The sequence below is a fragment of the Lithobates pipiens genome, unplaced genomic scaffold (genome assembly GCF_037356315.1).
Source record: "Lithobates pipiens isolate NorthernLeopardFrog02 unplaced genomic scaffold, aLitPip1_a1.2 Scaffold_16, whole genome shotgun sequence".
Taxonomy (NCBI): Eukaryota; Metazoa; Chordata; class Amphibia; order Anura; family Ranidae; genus Lithobates; species Lithobates pipiens.
The window spans coordinates 382,267,996-382,287,822 of NW_027507748.1; the positions used below are offsets into that span (position 1 = coordinate 382,267,996).

A 19,827-nucleotide genomic window follows, 5' to 3' on the forward strand; every position below is an offset into this window, starting at 1 on the left:
CAGGAGACCGGACAGCAAAGTATACAACAGGACACATAAAAAAAACACATCGAAAGACAATGGCGCTCAGAAAATCAATGCGAATCACATAATTAATATAAATAATAGCTAATAAAACTCCATATATTGAAATAAAATGGATATCAATAAAAGTTCTTTCATAAAAATACTATCCAAATACAAGTTTTTAAAGAAAGGGAAAAAGTACTTGAAAAATTGGCAATCGGTCCAAAATGCTACGTCTTGCTGGACGAACAAGGGATACTATGCACTTTCACAAAAGGCTGCTTTTCGTAAGGCCGCGTACACACGGGCGGACTGTTCGCCCAACTTTGTCCGCTGAACAGTGTTTGGGCGGACAGTCCGCTCGTGTGTGGGCTTTCAGCGGACAGTTTCAGCGGACAGTTTGACGGACAAGGTTTTTCGGAATTTCCGAAAAACTGTCCGCTGAAACCTTGTTTCAGCGAACAGTCCGCTCGTGTGTAGGCTTGTTCGTCAAACAAAGTTGCGTGCATGCTCAGAAAGGATTTTCACGCCGAAAGTTATAATGCAGTGTATAGGACGTCGTATTTTTCGTCCCGTCGTACGTGCCGTTCACGTCATCGCGCACGGTTTCAGCAAACTGTTCGTCCGTCGTGTGTGGCCATGTCCGTCCATGCTAATTTTGAGCGGACTGTTTGCCGAAACTGTTTGACGGACAAAGTTGGGCGAACAGTCCCCGCGTGTGTACGCGGCCTTAGAGTGAAGCCGACTCAATCATATGCAGAAAAAAGCAAATAGAAGAGCACCACTTAGTAAAACGTGTTTTAATCGATACTCTAAACAATATCTGTCACTTACATATGACAATCATGAGGTTGAGCGTACATCTGGATGGATGCTATAATCATCAGTTTGTCCAGGAGTGCAAAAAAGCCTGTAGTTATGATAGTGAGATGCTGGGGGGGGGGGGGACCCGGCTGTGTCTCATGTCTGACGAGCTTCAGAGCCGCTCAAGGAGACGGCGTGTGACGTCAACACTGCAGGGGAACATAGCATGTTTCTGAGCATGTGCGGGTTGCGTACGGAGCCGGTGCGCTCCTTTCTCAAGTGTAATGCTAGAGTGAGGACGGAATGACCACTCTTAAATACAACAGCTCATTGAACAAATGAACAGTGTGCAATTAAAACAAAGCGGTATAACCAACACTGGCAACACACAAAGAAAATTGCAAAGTTGCCATATCAATGAACAATTTACCACATGCTCTTAACAGCACATAAATTGTAACACTATCAACTATGTTTATGAGTCAATAAAATGGACTGTTAATAATTATTTAGAAAAATATTCAAAAAAAATCAATAATAAACACCTAAAGAAAAATAATTAAATTATCTTTAAAAAGATTTATTAAATTATCTTTAAAATTATCTTTAAAAATTATCTTTAATTAAAAAGAATTATCCCCAAAAAAAATAAAAAAAAATATTCCTTATACAAAAAATAATCTCTACAATAATCTATACAAAAAAAAAAAGAAATCAAAATTTGTATAAGAGAATAAAAATAAATTGTGCATTATAAAAAAAATATGATCAATAAAAACTCATATTCTGATAAAGATTCCACCTATAAGATACTGGTAAAAGAAAATCAATATTAACTACAGAGGAGGGTAATCAGCCTCAAATGCCAATGATAACAGAATCATAGGATGAAGTGTATCTCAATCTCCTCGTTAAGGCCATTAGGGGCAAGAGTGTCCAAGGTGAAAATCCAGAATGTTTCATGTTCACACAACTTAGAGAAATGTTCTGCTTCAGAGATTTCACCCATACTTGGAGGCCTAACGTGGACTGACCATGAAACTCTAAAAAATTTTGTGGCACACTATGTTTATCACAACCCAATTCTGTGAGCCGACGGTGCTTGCCAAAGCGTTGCCTTGGGGGACAGATGGTGCGGCCCACATATAACATTTTACATGGGCACCTCAAGCAATAAACCATATAATTTCTAGAGCAATTATGGAATTGGTTGAAATGATAAGTTATCCCTTTGTGGGTGAATTTTTTTTGGCCATGGTTAACAAATTGGCAAGTTTTACAAAGGGACTTATTGCACCTATACATCCCAATAAGTGGAATAAGGCACAAAGGGTCACGCCTACATTTTAGTTTACTGGGGGCTATCTTGCTCTTGAGTGTAGGGACCCTCCTATAAGTAACTTTAGGTCTATCACCCAGTATAGAACTCAGATTCGGATCCTGCTTCAAAATACTCAAATTCAAAATACAAAGTACATTTGGTATCACTCATCGGCTCTGCTTCCTCTAGCAGCGTTCGCACGAATGCTCGGAGAAGGCGGGTCGGGAACCCGCGATCTGGGTTTGGTCAGAGCAAGACATGGTGGGCCGCATCGGAGGGCGCCGCAGGTCACATGTGGCCTGCGGGTCAGTGGTTGGGCACCCCTGCTCTAGGAGAAGGAGCCTAAGGAAGAGACAGTGAAATATTTCCCCTCTCTGCATGTTAAGAAATTGTTTTTTTTATTTCTCAACTCCCTCAACCCTCTTGTCGAGACCCTCAAAACTTGGCTAGCCATATACCCACAAAGTCTGGCATTGAAAGTCTGCCACACTCTCAAGCAAGCCTTCCTCTGCATGAAGGTGTGTCACCAGCTTCCAGAGTAGGAGGATGTCTGTTAACATTTGTGGATGCTTGGCACCTTTCTCACTCCTCTGTTTCTCATTTCTAACTTTTCTGTTTCACTGCATAGACTAGCAGATCTCCATCAATCCCTCCCACGTCTTCTGGATAAAGACTTAATTTCCCCAGTTCCTATAGCAGAACAGTTCCAGGGGCTTTACTCCAACCAGGATCAACCTGTTTAGTGTTCTCAATCCCAATGGGTCTTCAATCTTAAGGCTCTGAATATCTACATTTGGATCCAAAAATCCTGAATGGAATCCACCAGATCTGTCAACATCTCCCTTCACCAGGGAGATTTTGTGGCCTCTGTGGCTATCAAACCACCAGGGGGGGAACCAGAAGTCTTGCTGCTACAAGAGAAATAGGGCAGATCCTGTCCTGACAAGAACTTTACATTCTAGCATTGTCAGTCATGTAGATTTCAGCAGGCAGACTTTCTCAGCCGGGTAGCATCGGTGCGGGGGGGGGGGGGGGGGGTGGCCTCTACTATCTGGTGTGTTCAAGGACCTATGTCACTGGTGGGTGGCACCAGATGTGGACCTTCTTACCTCCAAGTTTAACAACAAACTGGACAGGTTTGTATCCATGTACAGGGATCCTCATTGTGATCAGTGGACCCTACTCTATGCATTTTCTCCTCTGAAACTTCTTCCTTGCCCTTCACAGTATTGAGCCTTATGATTATTCACATTGCTCTGGACTGGACCAGATATGCCAACCTGTTAGGACTCCTAGCAGATGCTCTGCTGGCACTGCCAGATTTCCAGAATTTGTTGTCCCAGGGGCCAGTTTACGTAGTTAATCTGGTTGAAAAAAGTCCATCCAGTTTAACCAGCATAGAAAATAAAAAAACACACACAAATTGAAAACCTCCATATATACAATCGTATGCCCACAGTTGATCCAGAGGAAGGCAAAAAACAAACAAACAATAAAGCATGACCAATTTTCTTGGGGGGGGGGGGGGGGGGGGGTTCTTCCTGATCCCCCAACAGGCATTCAGATATTCCATGGATCAACTTTATCTATAAATAGTAGTAACCAGTTATATTATGTGCATTTAGGAAAATATCCAGACTTTTTTTTTTTAATGATCTACTGAGCTGGCCAGAACCAGCTCTTGAGGGTGTCTATTCCACATTTTCACAGCTCTTACTGTGAAAAAGCCTTTCCGTATTTGGAGATTGAATCTCTTTTTTCCTCCAGACGTAAAACGTGCCCCCTTGTCCTCTGTGATGACCTTAAGGTAAATAACTCTACACCAAGTTCACTATATGGACCACTTATTTATTTATACATGTTGATCATATCCCTCCCCCCTCCCCCCCCTTAATCTCCTCTTATCAAGAGAGAATAAATTCAGTTCTAATCCTTCCTATTAGCTGAGCTCCTCCATGCCTCTTATCAATTTGTTGCTCTTTTCTGCACTTTCTCTAGTTCCCCAATATTCTTTTTGTAACTGGTGCCCAAAATTGAACTGCATATTCCAGATGAGGTTTTACTAATGATATGTACAGGGGCAAAATTATATTTCTCTCTTTGCAGTCCATATCTCTTTTAATGCAAGAAAGGATCTTGCTTGCTTTGTAAACCGCTGCTTGCTATTGCATGAATTTATTGAGTTTATGATCTGCCAGAACACCCAACACCTCATTTGCCACACAGTTGCCCAATTTAACAGTGCATTGAGGTTGGATTGCTGGAGTCATACTGCATAGCTTGGTGTCACTTGCAAAGACTGAAATGTTACTTTTAATCCCAGACCCTATATTATTTGTAAATGTATTAAAAAGTAAGGGTCCCAACACTGAGCCTTGAAGTACACCACTAACAACCCTAGACCATTCAGAGTTAGAATCATTAACCACTACTCTGAATACGGCTTTTAGCCAGTTTTCTATCCATTTACAAACTTTTTTTTTTCTAGCCTGTAGATTTTACCTTACATATTAGCCGTGTGTGGGTAACTGTGTCAAATGCTTTTGCAAAGTCCAAGTATCCCACTTTCTCAACCACTCCTCTGTCCAAGGTTTTGCTATCCTCCTCATAAAAAGAAATCAGATTTGTCTGACAACTTCTATCTTTCATGAATCCATACAGACTTTTGCTTAAAATGTTTTTTCTAGCAAAAACTCATCTATATGAACTTTTATTAACCTATCCAGTATCTTCCCAACTATAGAAGTTTAACTAACAGGTCTATAAAGAGTCATTAAAGAGTCCCTAAAAATGAGCAACAATGGCTTTGAAATGACAGAGCTCAATTCTTTTAGGATCCGTGGGTGTATGCCACACAGCCACCATATTTCTGGACCATATCAATTTTCAACCATAATGCATCATTTGGGGCTGTGTCAGTATCATCTCCAATATGGACATGATCTTACAAATGCTCCTTTGTATACACAGAGCTGAAGGAGGTATTTAATACATTTGCCTTCTCTTTGTCCCCAGTCACCAAATCTAGATTATTTTGTCAAGGGCCTACATGCTCAGACCTGACCTTTTTTTACTATTAACATATTTGAAGAATTTCTTTGGGGTTGTCTTACACTCATTTGCAATCTGTCATTCGTTTTGATTTTTTGTAGCCTTGATTTCAATTTTTACATATTTTGTTATATTCCTTGTAACATTTAAATGATGATAGTGTTCCTTCATTTTTATGTGTTTTTAAAAGCGCTTTTCTTATCATTTATAGCTTTTTTAACTTTGGCTGTGAGCCACATAGGTTTTATTTGTATCCTTTAAAACTTGTTGCCCATGAGGATATATTTTGCAGTGTGTTCGTATATTGTCGTCTTGAAGAATTTTCATTTCTGTTCTGTGTTCATCGATGCCAATATTTCCTCCCAGTCTAATGCCCTGTACACACGGTTGGACATTCCGACGACAAAATCCCATTGGTTGTTTCCGAGGGATTTTGGCCCAAACTTGTCTTGCATACACACGGTCGCACAAAGTTGTCGGAAAATCCAATCATTCAGAGCGAGCTGACATACAACGACGAGACTATAAAGAGGGCAGCAGCCAATAGCTTTCGTCTCGTAATTTATTCTGAGCATGCGTGTCACTTTGTCTGTCGGAATTGTCTACACACGACCGGAATTTAAACGATCAGATTTTGCTGTTGAAAAATTTTAGATCCAGCTCTCAAACTTTGTGTGTCGGAAATTCAGACGGAAAAAGTCAGATGGAGCCCACGCACGATCGGATTTTCCGACAACATGATCTGTTCACACATTTCCCGTTGGAAAGTCCGACCGTGTGTACAGGGCATAAGACTCGGAGAGCAGCCCTCAGCCTTGCCAAATTTGCTCTCTTAACGTTAAGTGTTTTTATCTTTCCAGCTAGAGGAGTGTCTGTACTGGGGGGGGGGGGTCTATACTGATGGAGGGGGGTCTGTACTGTTGAGGGTCTATACTTAGTAAGGGGTGTCTGTGCTTAGTGGGGGGGTATATACTGAGAGAAGGGGGTGAGCAATAGCGACGCAGCTGCTCCTAGGCGCGAAGCTCGCGGTAACAAGACTGGAATAATGCCAACCCACCCTCCCCTTTAGATGCTATTCGCACATTAAACCACCAATGTGAAATGGAAAAATTGCTAGCTGCCACTAACCTTACGGGTGCATCCTTTAGACACAAATGGAATCTTTAGTTATCCAACTCCAACTGTTCAGTCCAGGTCTGACAATGTTATTTAATCCAGAAGTATTGTATACTAAATCTGAAGTATCAACATGAGTATACTTTGCGATGGTGACTAGTCCCTCCTTCCCTCCCTTCTTCCCTTCCCTTCCGTCCTCCTCCCCCTCTTTCTTCAAATTCATGTATCTGTATTACATCCGGTTATGAACAGGATCTGTCACATTACATGTGTATGCATGATTACTGGAGCTGTTCTTCTGAGGTCTCCACTGTGCTAATGATTTGTTAACTGAGTAGCAACTATTGTGACTTGAACGTGCTTGCGTTTACTTCTACTGTTGTACCATTTTTCTTTAAGGATACAATAAAAGTCAATTGAAATTAAAACTGAACAAAAATAAAAATAAAAAAATAAACATGTTGTCGTTCAGAGCCATTGTCAGATGTCCAACGACATCTCAGCTTTGGGGACTTCAAAGCTTACATATTCCAGGCATAGAAAATTGTGAAGCTGGCTTCCTCAGCCACCAGTGTCTAGATCAAGGAGAGTGGTCCCTTCACCCAAAGGTTTTTCAGGACCTTTGTTGCGGGTAAGGAACTATGGATGTTAATCTGTTAGCATCAAGGTTCAACAACAAACTTAGCAGGTTTGTCGCCAGGTCCGGAGATCCTCAAGCTTTCGCAGTGGACATTCTAGTGATATTAGTTTTGCTTGATCTATGCTTTTCCTCACAAAGGTTCCTTCCACAATTGTTCCCCAGGATTGAGTCAGTGGTCATTCAAGTGATTCTTGTGGCACCAAACTGGACCATGTGGGTTTGGTACTTGGGCATACTCTGGCTTCTACCAGACTCCTCTTGGCCTCTTTCAGATTCCCTATACTTTATCTCAAGGCCCGATCTACCACCCTGCTTGTCAATCGCTGGCTTTGACGGCCTGGCTTTTAAAGGTCCTGAGGGACAGAGGCTTATTGAATTCAGTTATCCTAACACTTCTCCATATAATATACACTTCTCCATATAAAATATACTATTGCATCTGGAAGGCTTACTTTGCACGGTGCAAGCAGAAAATCTTTCATCCAAGATGGTACTCTCTGAGCTGTATAGTGGCTTTAATTCAGTTGGGCCTGGATGATGACCTGGTCTTGAAAACCCTCAAGGGACAAATTTCAGTTTTGGCTATCCTCTTTCAGTGGCCTTTAGCCTCTAACTCCCTGGTGAAGTGCTTTGTGCAGAGAGTTGCCATTTAGTTCCTCCTTGATGCTCTCTGGTGACGCCATGAAATCTCAGTCTGGTACTTATGATCTTCAAAAGCCTCCATTCGAACCTATTCAAGATATTCCCTTAGCTGAGCTCAGCAAGAAGACATACTGCCAGGCACAGTAGAGATTGCAGGTTCACTTTCAGACTTTCTTCTTATTCTTCCTGAGGTTTTTTCCTTTCCTGTTAGGCCCACTCACTAGGTCTGTGGGAGTTTTTGGGCCTTTTAGCATCAAGCATGTTTTTTTTCAAATTTGTAAGAGTGCCACATTCCTCTGTTAACACGTTTGGTAAGTTTTACCTGGTGAATGTTCAAGACACTGCTGATACCAGCTTTGACGATATGGTGCCACAAACCACTGTCAAGTTAGGATCTTATACCCTTGTTTGTTGATGGTTTGTTTGCTGTGTTGCCAACCCTTTTTTGGTATTGCTTTTGGATGTCCCAGTTATCTAAGAATATGCCTCTGTCCTGTACTGAACGATGAAGGAAAAATATTTTTGGCTTACCTGTAAAATACATTTCTTGGCGTACAGGATATGACACAGGTCCCTCCCCTCTGTCTCTGTTTATCCTTGTTACTTGTTAAAGGCTAACTGTCAGTGGAAGGGGTTTTATGGTGGCCCTTACATTCTCTTTGCCAGTGTCCAATCTCTGGAAGGTAGCAACATAGTCCAGCCATCTAAGAATAAGCCTGTGTCCTGTACTATACTCAAGGAACTGATTTCACAGGTATGTCAAAAATATTTTTTTGTCCCACAATGGAGAAGAAAATGTGATTAGTACTGTAAAATTATTTGTTGGAGTCCTTTAAGGCAGTGGTCATCAACCCTGTCCTCAGGGCCCATTAACAGGCCAGGTTTTATGTATTACCTTGAAGAGATGAGGACTAGAATACTGCAATCACTGAGCAGCAAATAATATCACCTGTGATGTATTTCAGTTATCTTGTAAACCTGGCCTGTTAGTGGGCCCTGAGGAGAGAGTTAATGACCATTGGTTTGAGGGACACAGGTCCCACCTTTCTGTGCTTTTTGTCAAGCTTTGCTACAAAACTGATGCATGTTGGTAGTGAGAGTGGATATCCTGGGCTGGCCTACAGTTTTATGGTTTTCCACTATCCACTCCTCCTTTGGGTAGTATTATAGCCTGAGGGTTAAAGTCTTCTTGTTGTCTCTCCATGGGTACTATAAAGAAAATTATTTCATGGTGAATGCAAAAATCCTATTATGCTAAACCATATATCAGGGGTATCCAATCTTTCTAAATAAAGGGCCAGCTTACTGTCCATCAGACTTTAGGAGGGCCGGACTATGTTCAGTGGGAGTAGAAAATGCCCCAGTATCAGTTGAAGTAAAAAAATATATAGTGCCTTTGGTCAGTAGGAGAAGGAATAGTGCCTCATCATTGGTGTCAGTGGGAGGATCAGTGCCCTATCATTGGTGTCAGTGGGAGGAATAATGCCTTATCAGTGGGTTCAGTAGGAGGAATGGTACCCTATTGTTGGTGTCATTGGGCGGAGTGGTGCCCCGTCGTTGGTGTCAGTGGGAGATTCAGTGCCCCATAATTGGTGTCAGTGGAAGGAAAAATGTCCCATCATTGATGTCAGTTGGAGGAATAGTGCCCCATAATTTGTATCAGTGGAAGGAATGAGCGCCATCATTGTTGTCTGTGGAAGGAATAGTGCCTCGTATCGGTATGAGGAACAGTGCCCAAAGGGCCGCATCCAGACAAGCAAAGGGCTCCTTTCTGTCCATGGCCCACAATTTCCCTGTATCAACTTAACACAGTGTACTCAGATCCGGAGTTCCTTAGGAACATAGAATATAGGTTTTTACTCTTGAAAGCATTTAGTTTATGAGCTTATGCTTGTTGTTTATTGTTTTACTATTCAGGTAGTATACTGATGATCCTCAGGTGTAGCAAAATAGGATGATAGGCAGTAATATCTTGCATGATTTATTCTTTTTTTTTTTTTACTTTTTTATTGCTGCATAAGGGAAAAACTGTTTTGCATATGATGCCATGGAGAAGGATAAGCAAAAGAATATAGAATAGGAACAGGGAAGAGCATGTCTTCAGGAAAATAATTTCACACAACCTGATAGTTTGTACAGAATGTATACAGTTTATGACAAAAGCCATTTTTTTCCTTTTTTTTCTAGATAGAAGATGCCCTTCTCCAGTAGATAAGGAGTTCTGTGCTACCGTAAGAGGAATTATTCCACCTGCAGTAAGTATATGGCCAAAAAACATCCTCAACCTTTCCTACACAGTAGAACAATACTTAAGTGATACAAAAGACAAACTCAAAAATGACATATATGAGGCAGTCTGTCAATAGCATTTACAAAGAATTCTATATTTTCAACTTCCTTTAACAGACCAAGCTGTGTAGAAAAAGCAGAAGTTAAAGGGTTGAGACAAACCATATAAAGTGGAACTTAAGTTCCACTATAACTCACTATTAGCAGGCAGGCTTTTATTTTTTTATCTAATATCTCTTCTGCAATAAACCACACCTACCTGTCAAATCACAGAGAACGTAAGCTGAGCTGCGTATACACTGCTCTGTTTACAGCAGCTAACATGATCCTGTGTGCTGTGTTAATTAGCTCCTGCACATGAGCAGCAGTGACCTCATCAAGCACCGGGCAATGAAGAGGCATGAAAAAGAGCCCACAGGAGATGCTGGCTCTTGATGGATTGTTAGAAAGGTGAGTATCTCTGCCTTTAGTTCCGCTTTAACACTGGGGTGCTTACCAATGTTCAGCTTTTTTTCATTTAGTTAAAACCTTTATTCAAGAAGGAAAAAAACATTTTTTTCTGTAACATCGTAAAAAAGTGTTAGATGGAGTTATGCCCTGTACACACGACGGTTGGACTTTCCGACAGGAAAATGTGTGATCGAATCGTGTTGTCGGAAAATCTGATCATGTGTGGGCTCCATCGGACCTTTTCCGTTGGAATTTCCGACACACAAAGTTTGAGAGCTGGATCTAAAATTTTCCAACAACAAAATCCGATCATTTAAATTCCGATTGTGTGTAGACAATTCCGACGGACAAAATACCATGCATGCTCAGAAAAAAATACGAGACGAACGCTATTGGCTACTGGCCTCTTTATAGTTCAGACGTAGGTGTTTTACGTCACCTCGTTCTGAACGATCGGATTTTCCAACAACTTTGTGCAACCGTGTGTATGCAAGACAAGTTTGGGCCAAAATCCGTCGGCAAAAATCTGATGGATTTTGTCGTCGGAATGTCCGACCGTGTGTACAGGGCATAAGACGTTAATTTGTTAGTCAGTTATATAATGTCCATTTAAATCTACTAGTCCGTCTAACATTACCCTCTCCAGACAGTGCTGCTGTCCTAGAGTGACTCCTTTGCTCATCATAAAGTCATTCTAAGACTTAATGGTTGATTTAACGGTTTCAAAAACCAGTTACATTCCTGGAATGCCAGGATTGCTAATTGTCAATTTACTTGTGTCCTCAAGCAAATTGTCAAACCATAAAATGGCTGGTGTCATCACTGTTCATATGTGGAGCACCATGGCAGTTGCAGTTTAAACAGAAGCATCAAGAGGCGGTTAATCCAAAGAATAAACAACCATGCAAAGTATCTCTTGACATGTACAGAGAAATTGATAAAATATTGATCCCAAAAAGTGCAGTAGAAAGTGATAAGGTTGGCATGCTTACTAGATGGACACACGTGCTATATAGCAGGTGTGTCAAACAGGCATTGGTGAGGATGAACCTCAACGGAATCCACCACAAGAGGACACTGTAAGCAGGATAGGTCCCATCCAATACACCCCAATGGTTCCCGTTAGCAAGACACAGGGGGCGATTTACGCAAGCCATGTGCCATCAGTAGAGGCACATGGTGAGGCGCAACGCACATTTCCATATATATGAATGAAATTGCACGGGTTGAATGGGTGCACCTCTAAACTTGATTTTTTTTTTTTAATTCTGGTTCACCTTTATGTATTTTTTTAAGGAATTTTGCACAGAGGTCATGTTAGCATGTTACGTTGCCAACGTGTGACATGCACCTTGTTAAAATTATGTAAAAAGTCTCTCTCACCTCTAGCTCCCCCTAAAGGGGCATTTAACCTTCCCCTTCTAATGCATATGATTTCCTTGGGCTAGCTTTGGCTTTTAAAGGGGAACTTCACCCTCCATTCTCCAATGCTCTTGTCTAACCCCTCTACCCCCTTGGATTTCCATGGGCTAACTTTTGTTTTTAAAGGGGAACTCTGCACTCCATTCTCCAATGCTCTTATTTTCCCCCTCTAACCCCTTGGATTTTCAGGTGCTAACTTTTTCTTTTAAAGGAGAACTCCTCGCTCCATTCTCTAACCCCTTGGATTTCCATGGGCTAACTTTTTCTTTTAAAGGGGAACTCCACACTCCATTCTCCAATGCTCTTGTATCCCCCCTCTAACCCCTTGAATTTCCATGGGCCTACTTTTGTTTTTAACCACTTAAGGACCGCCGCATGGCAATGTACGTCGGCACAATGACACGACAGGCACAAGCACGTACATGTACGTGCTTGCCTTCCAGCGGGTAGGGGGGTCCGATCAGACCCCCTCCCGCTGGATGCGGCAGTCCGTTTCGCTTCAGGAGCGATCAGGGATGAGGGGATGGCCGTTGGTTTCTGGCAATCCCCTCTCGATCGCTCCTGGCGAATGAGAAGCTTCCCCCGCTGTGTATTGTAAACACAGGCAGGGAGAAAGTGATGTCATTCTCCTCGGGGCGGTCTTTTTGACCGGACTGCGAGGAGAACAGAGAAAGTAAGTGCATTAAACACTACACTGACATGTAGGTACACATAGGCACACAAATCCCCCCCCCAGTCACAGTGTCACTGATTGCAGTGATCATTTATTTACTGATCACTGCATTTAGTGTCAGTTGTGACAGTAAAAACTGTCAGGGCAGTTAGTGTTAGGTCCAGGGTAGCCCCCCTACCCCCCCCCCATAAAGGTTTAACCCCCTGATTGCCCCTAGAGTTAACCCTTTCACCCCCTTTTGCCAGTGTCACTAAGCGATCGTTTTTCTGATCGCTGCATTAGTGTCACTAGTGCCGCTAGATAGCTAGTTATTTTTTTAGGTTCACCGTCAGGTTTTTATAGCGCTAGGTACCCCCATACACTACCCAATAACGGTTTTAACCCCCTGATTGCCCCAAGTTAACCCTTTCACCCCTTTTTGCCAGTGTCACTAAGCAATCGTTTTTCTGATCGCTGCATTAGTGTCACTGGTGCCGCTAGGTAGCTAGTTATTTTTTTAGGTTCACGTCAGGTTTTTATAGCGCTAGGTACCCCCATATACTACCCAATAACGGTTTTAACCCCCTGATTGCCCCTAGTTAACCCTTTCACCAGCGATCACCGTATAAGTGCCACTGGTGACGCTGGTTAGCCAGTGAGTTATTTAGGTTCCCCGCCAGGTTTTTATATAGCGCCAGGGACCCCCATATACTACCTAATAAAGATTTTAACCCCCTGATTGCCCCTAATTAACCCTTTCACCAGTGATAGCTGTATAAGTGTTACGGGTGACTCTGGTTAGTTAGTTTGCTTTTTATAGCATCAGGGCACCCACCATTTATTAACCAATAAAGGTTTAACCCCCTGATCACCCAGCGGGTGATATCAATTAGGTTTTAGAGTCAGGGTCTGAGTCGCCCCAGGCAGCGCTAGGTTAGTGCCAGTACCGCTAACACCCACGCGCAAAGCATAAACCTCCCATAGTGGTATAGAATCTGAACAGATCAATATCTTATCTGATCAGATCTATACTAGCGTCCCCAGCAGTTTAGGGTTCCAAAAAAAACGCATTGTTAGCAGGATCAGCCCAGATACGTGCTGGCACCTGCGTTTTGCCCCTCCGCCCAGCCCACCCAAGTGCAGTATCGATCGATCACTGTCACATACAAAACACTAAACACATAACTGCAGCGTTTCCAGAGTTAGGCCTTTGGTAGCGTTTTATATTTAAATCCTGAAGGCAGTGCTTGGTTTTCGGGGTCCTGTACGTGGCTGGGCTCCCAAAAAGTCCCCCACATGTGGTATCCCCATACTCGGGAGAAGCAGCAGAATTTATTTTGGGGTGTAATTTCACTTATGCCCATAGCATGTGTGAGCAATATATCATTTAGTGACAACTTTGTGCAAAAAAAAAAAACAAATTGTAATATTCCTGCAACTTGTGGCAAAATATAAAATATTTCATGGACTCAACATGCCTCTCAGTAAATAGCTTGGGGTGTCTTCTTTCCAAAATAGGGTCATTTGGGGGGGGGGGGGGGGTTGTGCTATTTTGTCATTTTATGGCCTTCGAAACTGTGATAGGTAGTGAGGAGTGAAATCAAAAATTTGCACCCTTAGAAATCCTGAAGGCAGTGATTGGTTTTCGGGGTGCCGTAAGCGGCTAGACCCCCAAAAAGTCTCACATATGTGGTATGCCTGTACTCAGGAGAAGCAGCAGAATATATTTTGGGGTGCAATTCCACATATAACTATGGCATGTGTGAGCAATATATCTTTTAGTGACAACTTTTTGTAAACTTTTTTTTTTTTGTGTCATTATTCAATCACTTGTGACAAAAAAAAATATTCAATGGGCTCAACATGCCCCTCAGCAATTTCCTTGGGGTGTCTACTTTGCAAAATGGGTCATGGGGGGGGGGGGGGGGGAGTTTGTACTGCCCTGCCATTTTAGCACCTCAAGAAATGAGATAGGCAGTCATAAATTAAAAGCTGTGTAAATTCCAGAAAATTTACTCTAGTTTGTAGACGCTATAACTTTTACGCAAACCAATAAATATACGCTTATTGACATTTTTTTTACTAAAGACATGTAGCTGAATAAATTTTACCCTAAATGTATGACTAAAATTGAGTTTATTCGATTTTTCTTATAACAAAAAGTAGAAAATATCTTTTTTTTCCTCGAAATTTTCGGTCTTTTTTCATTTATATCGCAAATAATAAAAATCGCAGAGGCAGAGGCAATCAAATACCATCAAAAGAAAGCTCTATTTGTGGGAAGAAAAGGACGCAAATTTTGCTTGGGTACAACATTGCATGACCGCGCAATTACCAGTTAAAGCAGTGCAGTGCGAAATTGTAAAAAGACCTCTGGTCCTTAGGCTGACAATTGGTCCGGGGCTGAAGTGGTTAAAGGGGAACTCTGCACTCCATTCTCCAATGCTCTTGTTTCCCCCCTCTAATCCCTTGGATTTTCACGTGCTAACTTTTTCTCTTAAAGGAGAACTCCTCGCTCCATTCTCCAATGCTCTTGACTCCCCCCTCTAATCCCTTGGATTACCATGGGCTAACTTTTGCTTTTAAAGGGGAACTCCACACTCCATTCTTCAATGCTCTTGTCTCCCTCCTCTAACCCCTTGGATTTCCATGGGCTAACTTTTGCTTTTAAGGGGGAAGTCCACACTCCATTCTCCAATGCTCTTGTCTCCCCCTCTAACCCCTTGGATTTCCATGGGCTAACTTTTTCTTTTAAAAGGAGAACTCCACACTCCACTCTGTTCTCAAAAGGCTGTCAGCTGCCTTCACCAATCCAAACCACATCCTTTTTCAGAGCATACAACAGGGCCAGCTAGGAAAGGGGCTAGAAGAGCGATCGCCCAACCACCTCCTGAACCATACAAGGCCATATGCACTCAACATAGCTGGCTGCCTTTGGGGCATGTTGGGCTCTGCCCAATACCAAACACAAAGCAGCTTGTACCCACTAGTTTTTTTTTAATCAAATACTTTTTATTGAAAACAAACACAAAAAACAACAACTTTTTTCATTTCACTACACAAAACAAATTCTATGTTTGTGAGGACACATAGGTATCAATGTTAAATGACCGTGCAGTCTAAAATGTTATTTGTTTATACAATAATAAATGTTGCAATACATTCAGAAATAAAGATATGATTGTATAATAAGGCAACTGTGGTTATAATTCTTTGGTCTCTTTACATGTCATGTGTGTCCCCCATATAATTATTCTTTCCCTTTCTGCTCCTGGCCCTACCAGGGCCACTGAGCAGAGCAGGGGACCATCATCCCCTAACCAGCGGAAAGCGGTGTTCAGCATTTTCATATATTAACCATTGGGTAAAACAAATATAAACAGTTCAACCTATTCTATTCTATTGTGGACCAGGCGTATTGGTGCTAAGCCAGGGGTATCTAACCAGGGATCCCATATATTCTCAAATTTTCTTGGTCTACCTCTGTGTTTGTATGTGAGTTGTTCTCTAATAAGAGAGTCGTTTACGGATGCAATCCATTCTGTTTGTGTGGGGGCCGTCTACATCTTGCCTGTCCTTACTTTATTACGTTTATATTTTAGACTATGTATTCATGAGATGTTTGTTTTGCCTAAGAAAAAGGACGGACAGTCCGAAACATGACAGCAATATTCTCTATACTGCATATGTTCCAAGCCTGTCTCAATTCAGCATTGTGAAGTACTTCTTGTATATACTTGAGACGTGTTATACTATTTTCTCTTATATTCACCGATCGACACAGCTCCTCTCTGTATTTAAATGGGTTGTATAGCCTGCCATTAGGAGAAACTAGGCAAAATTGTTACACAATACACAGAACTTTAATCCCACCCCGGGGGGGGCGGGCCCCATGCTATCAACCCTGCTCCTGCTGCTAGTAGCTTTAGTTTTTATTTTGCTTAGCAAGGAGAATGACCTAGGAAACCCTGCAGGCCTCTCGGTCCATATTGTTACTGAAGGTTTGCTGCTTTTTGCGCAAAATGAGAGATCCTGAGATCTTCTATCAACGACAGGCTGGTTAATGAAATCCATGTAGTCCCCCCAGTCCGTCCATCGAGCGTGAGCAGGCCGCAGCTACGGCTCGGCAGGCCACAACATACCTCATGCTCCAGAGGTGGTCGGTGAGCTTCAATGCTCCGGGGTATACATATGCCCGGGCTACTGCTGTCTGGATCACAGTATACCAGGCCAGCAGCTACCCTGTAACTGCGCACCGCTGTTAGAGCTGCTGCTGCTGACACAGTTTTTTCTCTTCTCTGCATCTGGGAACCTCCTAGGGGCTACAGGCACTATTGTTGGCATTCCCAGAATGCCCCAGGGTGGTGAGTCTAGCGCTAAGCACCACCTCCCACGCGGCGGCAGCAGGAGGGTGGGACCTTCACTGTCCTAAGTCCCCTCGCAGGTGGCAGACAAGATAGGGTCAGCATGGCTTCAGAAACTGGTGTTTCTTCCCCCGAAATCCAAGCTATAGCAACCGGGTCACCTGTGGTTAGTGCTGTGCGCATGGACACCCTGACGGCGTTCCTGGACTTCTATGTTGCTAAGATAGAGGAGGCACGTGACAGGAAAGGTGCACGTAAGAGGCCCCTGCCCCCCATCCTCTGGGGAGAGCTCTGGTGCAGACTCGGGCCCTGCTGCGGCTGGAGACCCCTGCTCTGACCTATCAGACATGGCTGACCAGGACTATTCGGACAGTGAGGATGATTCCCCGTCCGGCCGCAACAAATCGCTTGTTGGAGCACTTATCACAGCTGTGCGTGATACCCTGAAGATTCAGGAGCCAGTGGATTCCTCCGCTGATGTACCGGTCCCTTTTGGGCCCCACAAACCAGCTGTATTTGACTTATTTTGACAAATTCATCTACAGGGAATGGGGTCACCCGCAGCGGACCTTTTCGGTCCCCAAAAACTTGGCGGTGCGTTACCCCTTTGAGGAAAGCCTTCTCAAAAAGTGGTTGGCTCCTCCGGTCGTGGACCCCCCAGTATCCAGGTTAAATAAAGTAACCACGATCCCGGTTGACGAAACTCCTGCATTCAAGGATCCCACGGACAGGAAGGCTGAGGCAGTGGCTCATTCCTTGTTTACGGTTGTGGGGGTCAGCCATGCGACCTGTACTGGCATCCGTACTGGTGTCGCAGACACTGAGTGGGAAAAACTTTTGCACCGCAAATTGGGAGAGCAGAACGCCTCCTCTGTCTGCGTGGAGCTAGTAGACCAACTAGTGCATGGCCTTAAGTACGTTTGTGACGCGGCCCTGGATACTCTCCCTGTGCTATCCAGGGCCTCCGTGTCAGCCGTGGTGCTGAGGCGCCTTATTTGGCTGAAATGCTGGTCCGCTGACCAGGCATCCAAGAAAGCCCTGATGGATCTTCCCTTCCTTGGCGACCGGCTCTTTGGAGCCTTGTTGGATGACATTATTAAAAATGCCACGGGTGGTAAGAGTACACTACTCCGACAGGCCAGGAAGGCTATGGAGCCACACCGCAGGCAAGGGCCCTCATTTTCCACTCACAAGCGGCTTTTTTCGTCCTCCCGGTGCATTGGCAAAATGACCCCAGCCCGACAGGACACCCACGGACGGTCAGAAGCGTCCCTGGAACCGCAAGCCTGTGGGTGGGGGGGGTCGCCTTCGGGAGTTTGCAGCCCGTTGGACCTCCCGATTATCCGACCGATGGGTCTGCGACCTGATTTCTATAGGCTACAAGATAGAGTTTCTCTCTTGGCCGCCAAACAGATTCTTCCCCTCCAGCATACCCGTGTCCCCGGTCGCACTCCATCAAGGGGGCTTCCTGGCGTCCTTGGACATTCAGGATGCCTACCTGCACATAACCATATGCCTTCGGGATCAAAAGTTTCTGAGTTTGGCAGTCGGGGAAGCCCACTATCAGTTTGTGGCTCTTCCTTTCGGCCTGGCATCAGCCCCCCGAGTCTTTACCAAAGTACTGGCTCCAGTATTGGCGTTTTTGAGACAGCGCGGGATGCGATCGTGGGTTACCTAGACGATCTCCTCCTGAGAGCTTCTTCTGCCTCAGAATTGGAGGAGGTGTGGCGATCAACTTGCAGACCCTGCAAGCGTTTGGGTGGCTGTTGAACCTAAAGAAGTCGGTAATAGTACCGACTCAGCATCTGGAGTACCTGGGGTACTCCAGGGAAGCAAGGGTTTTTCTCCCCTCAAACAAATTGCTGACTCTCAGATCTGCGGTCAAACTACTGTTGAACCGCAAGTGGTCATCACTCCGCTTCTGCATGCGGGTGCTGGGGCTCATGGTAGCCTCCTTCGAGGCAGTATCTTATGCCCAGTTTCACACCAGAGTCCTGCAGAAGGAGATCTTGACAAAATGGGACAAATCTCCGTTGTCCCTGGATCGACAGATCCAGGTGAGCCAGTCAGGGACTCCCTGATCTGGTGGCTGAGGTTCCCGGTGATTCAGGCCGGAAAATCGTTCCTTCCTCTGAAATTGATTTTGGTCACTACGGACACCAGTCTGTCCAGCTGGGGTGAAGTGATGGGGATTCAGTCGGCTCAGGGCCTCTAGTCGACGGAAGAATCCAAGTTGCCGATCAAGCTGCTCGAATTGAGAGTGATCAGGCTGTGCCTCCACACATGATCGACATCTCTTTAAGGGCGTCCAACCAGAATACAGTCAGACAACGCCACGGCTGTGGGGTGCATAAATCACCAAGGGGGAACAAGAAGCTCAGCCGCTGCTCAGGAGGTCGCTCACATACTTCGGTGGGCAGAGCGACACGTTCCGGCCCTGTCGGCCATTTACATCCCAGGGGTGGAAAATTGGCAGGCGGACTATCTGAGTCGACAGATGCTGGATCCAGGAGAATGGGCATTGCATCCGGAGATATTCAGGCTGCTGTGTCTGAAATGGAGCACACCAGATGTGGATCTATTATTGGCCTCCCGGCTCAATCGTAAGGTGCCGAGATTCGTGTCCAGGACAAGAGATCCGTGGGCAGACACGTCAGACGAGCTGGTGGCTCAGTGGGATCAGTACCAGCTGATCTACGCCTTTCCTCCACTGAAACTGTTGCCACGTCTGCTTCACAAAGTGAAAGCCGAGGGGATTCCAGTAATCCAGGTTGCCCCAGATTAGCCTCAGCGGGCCTGGTGGCAGACGCTCCCTGGCAACTGCCGTTGAGAGAGGACCTCCTATCTCAAGGTCCAATCCTTCATCCTGCTTTACCATCGCTGGCTTTAACGGCCTGGCTATTGAAAGCCAGGTATTGAGGAACCAGGGTCTGTCGGACTCAGTGATTCCAACTATGTTGAGGGCGCAGAAATCTTCTTCCAGGAAGATATACCATCGTACTTGGAAGGCCTACATCTCCATGTGTGAGGAGAAAGGGTGGCATCCGCGCTCCTTCTTTGTATCCAGGAT

At 44.2% G+C, this 19,827-nt stretch overlaps 1 protein-coding gene across 2 annotated transcripts in view; it reads left to right on the forward strand.

Annotated features, from left to right (window-relative positions):
* The window catches only part of TEX14 (testis expressed 14, intercellular bridge forming factor), a 758,047-nt gene that overhangs the window by 528,864 nt on the left and 209,356 nt on the right, over nt 1-19,827 (forward strand). For both annotated transcript variants that reach the window (XM_077482232.1, XM_077482233.1), the window contains exon 18: nt 9,768-9,835. In XM_077482232.1, the coding sequence (XP_077338358.1) occupies nt 9,768-9,835 (68 nt within the window). The remainder of the gene's footprint in view (nt 1-9,767; nt 9,836-19,827) is intronic.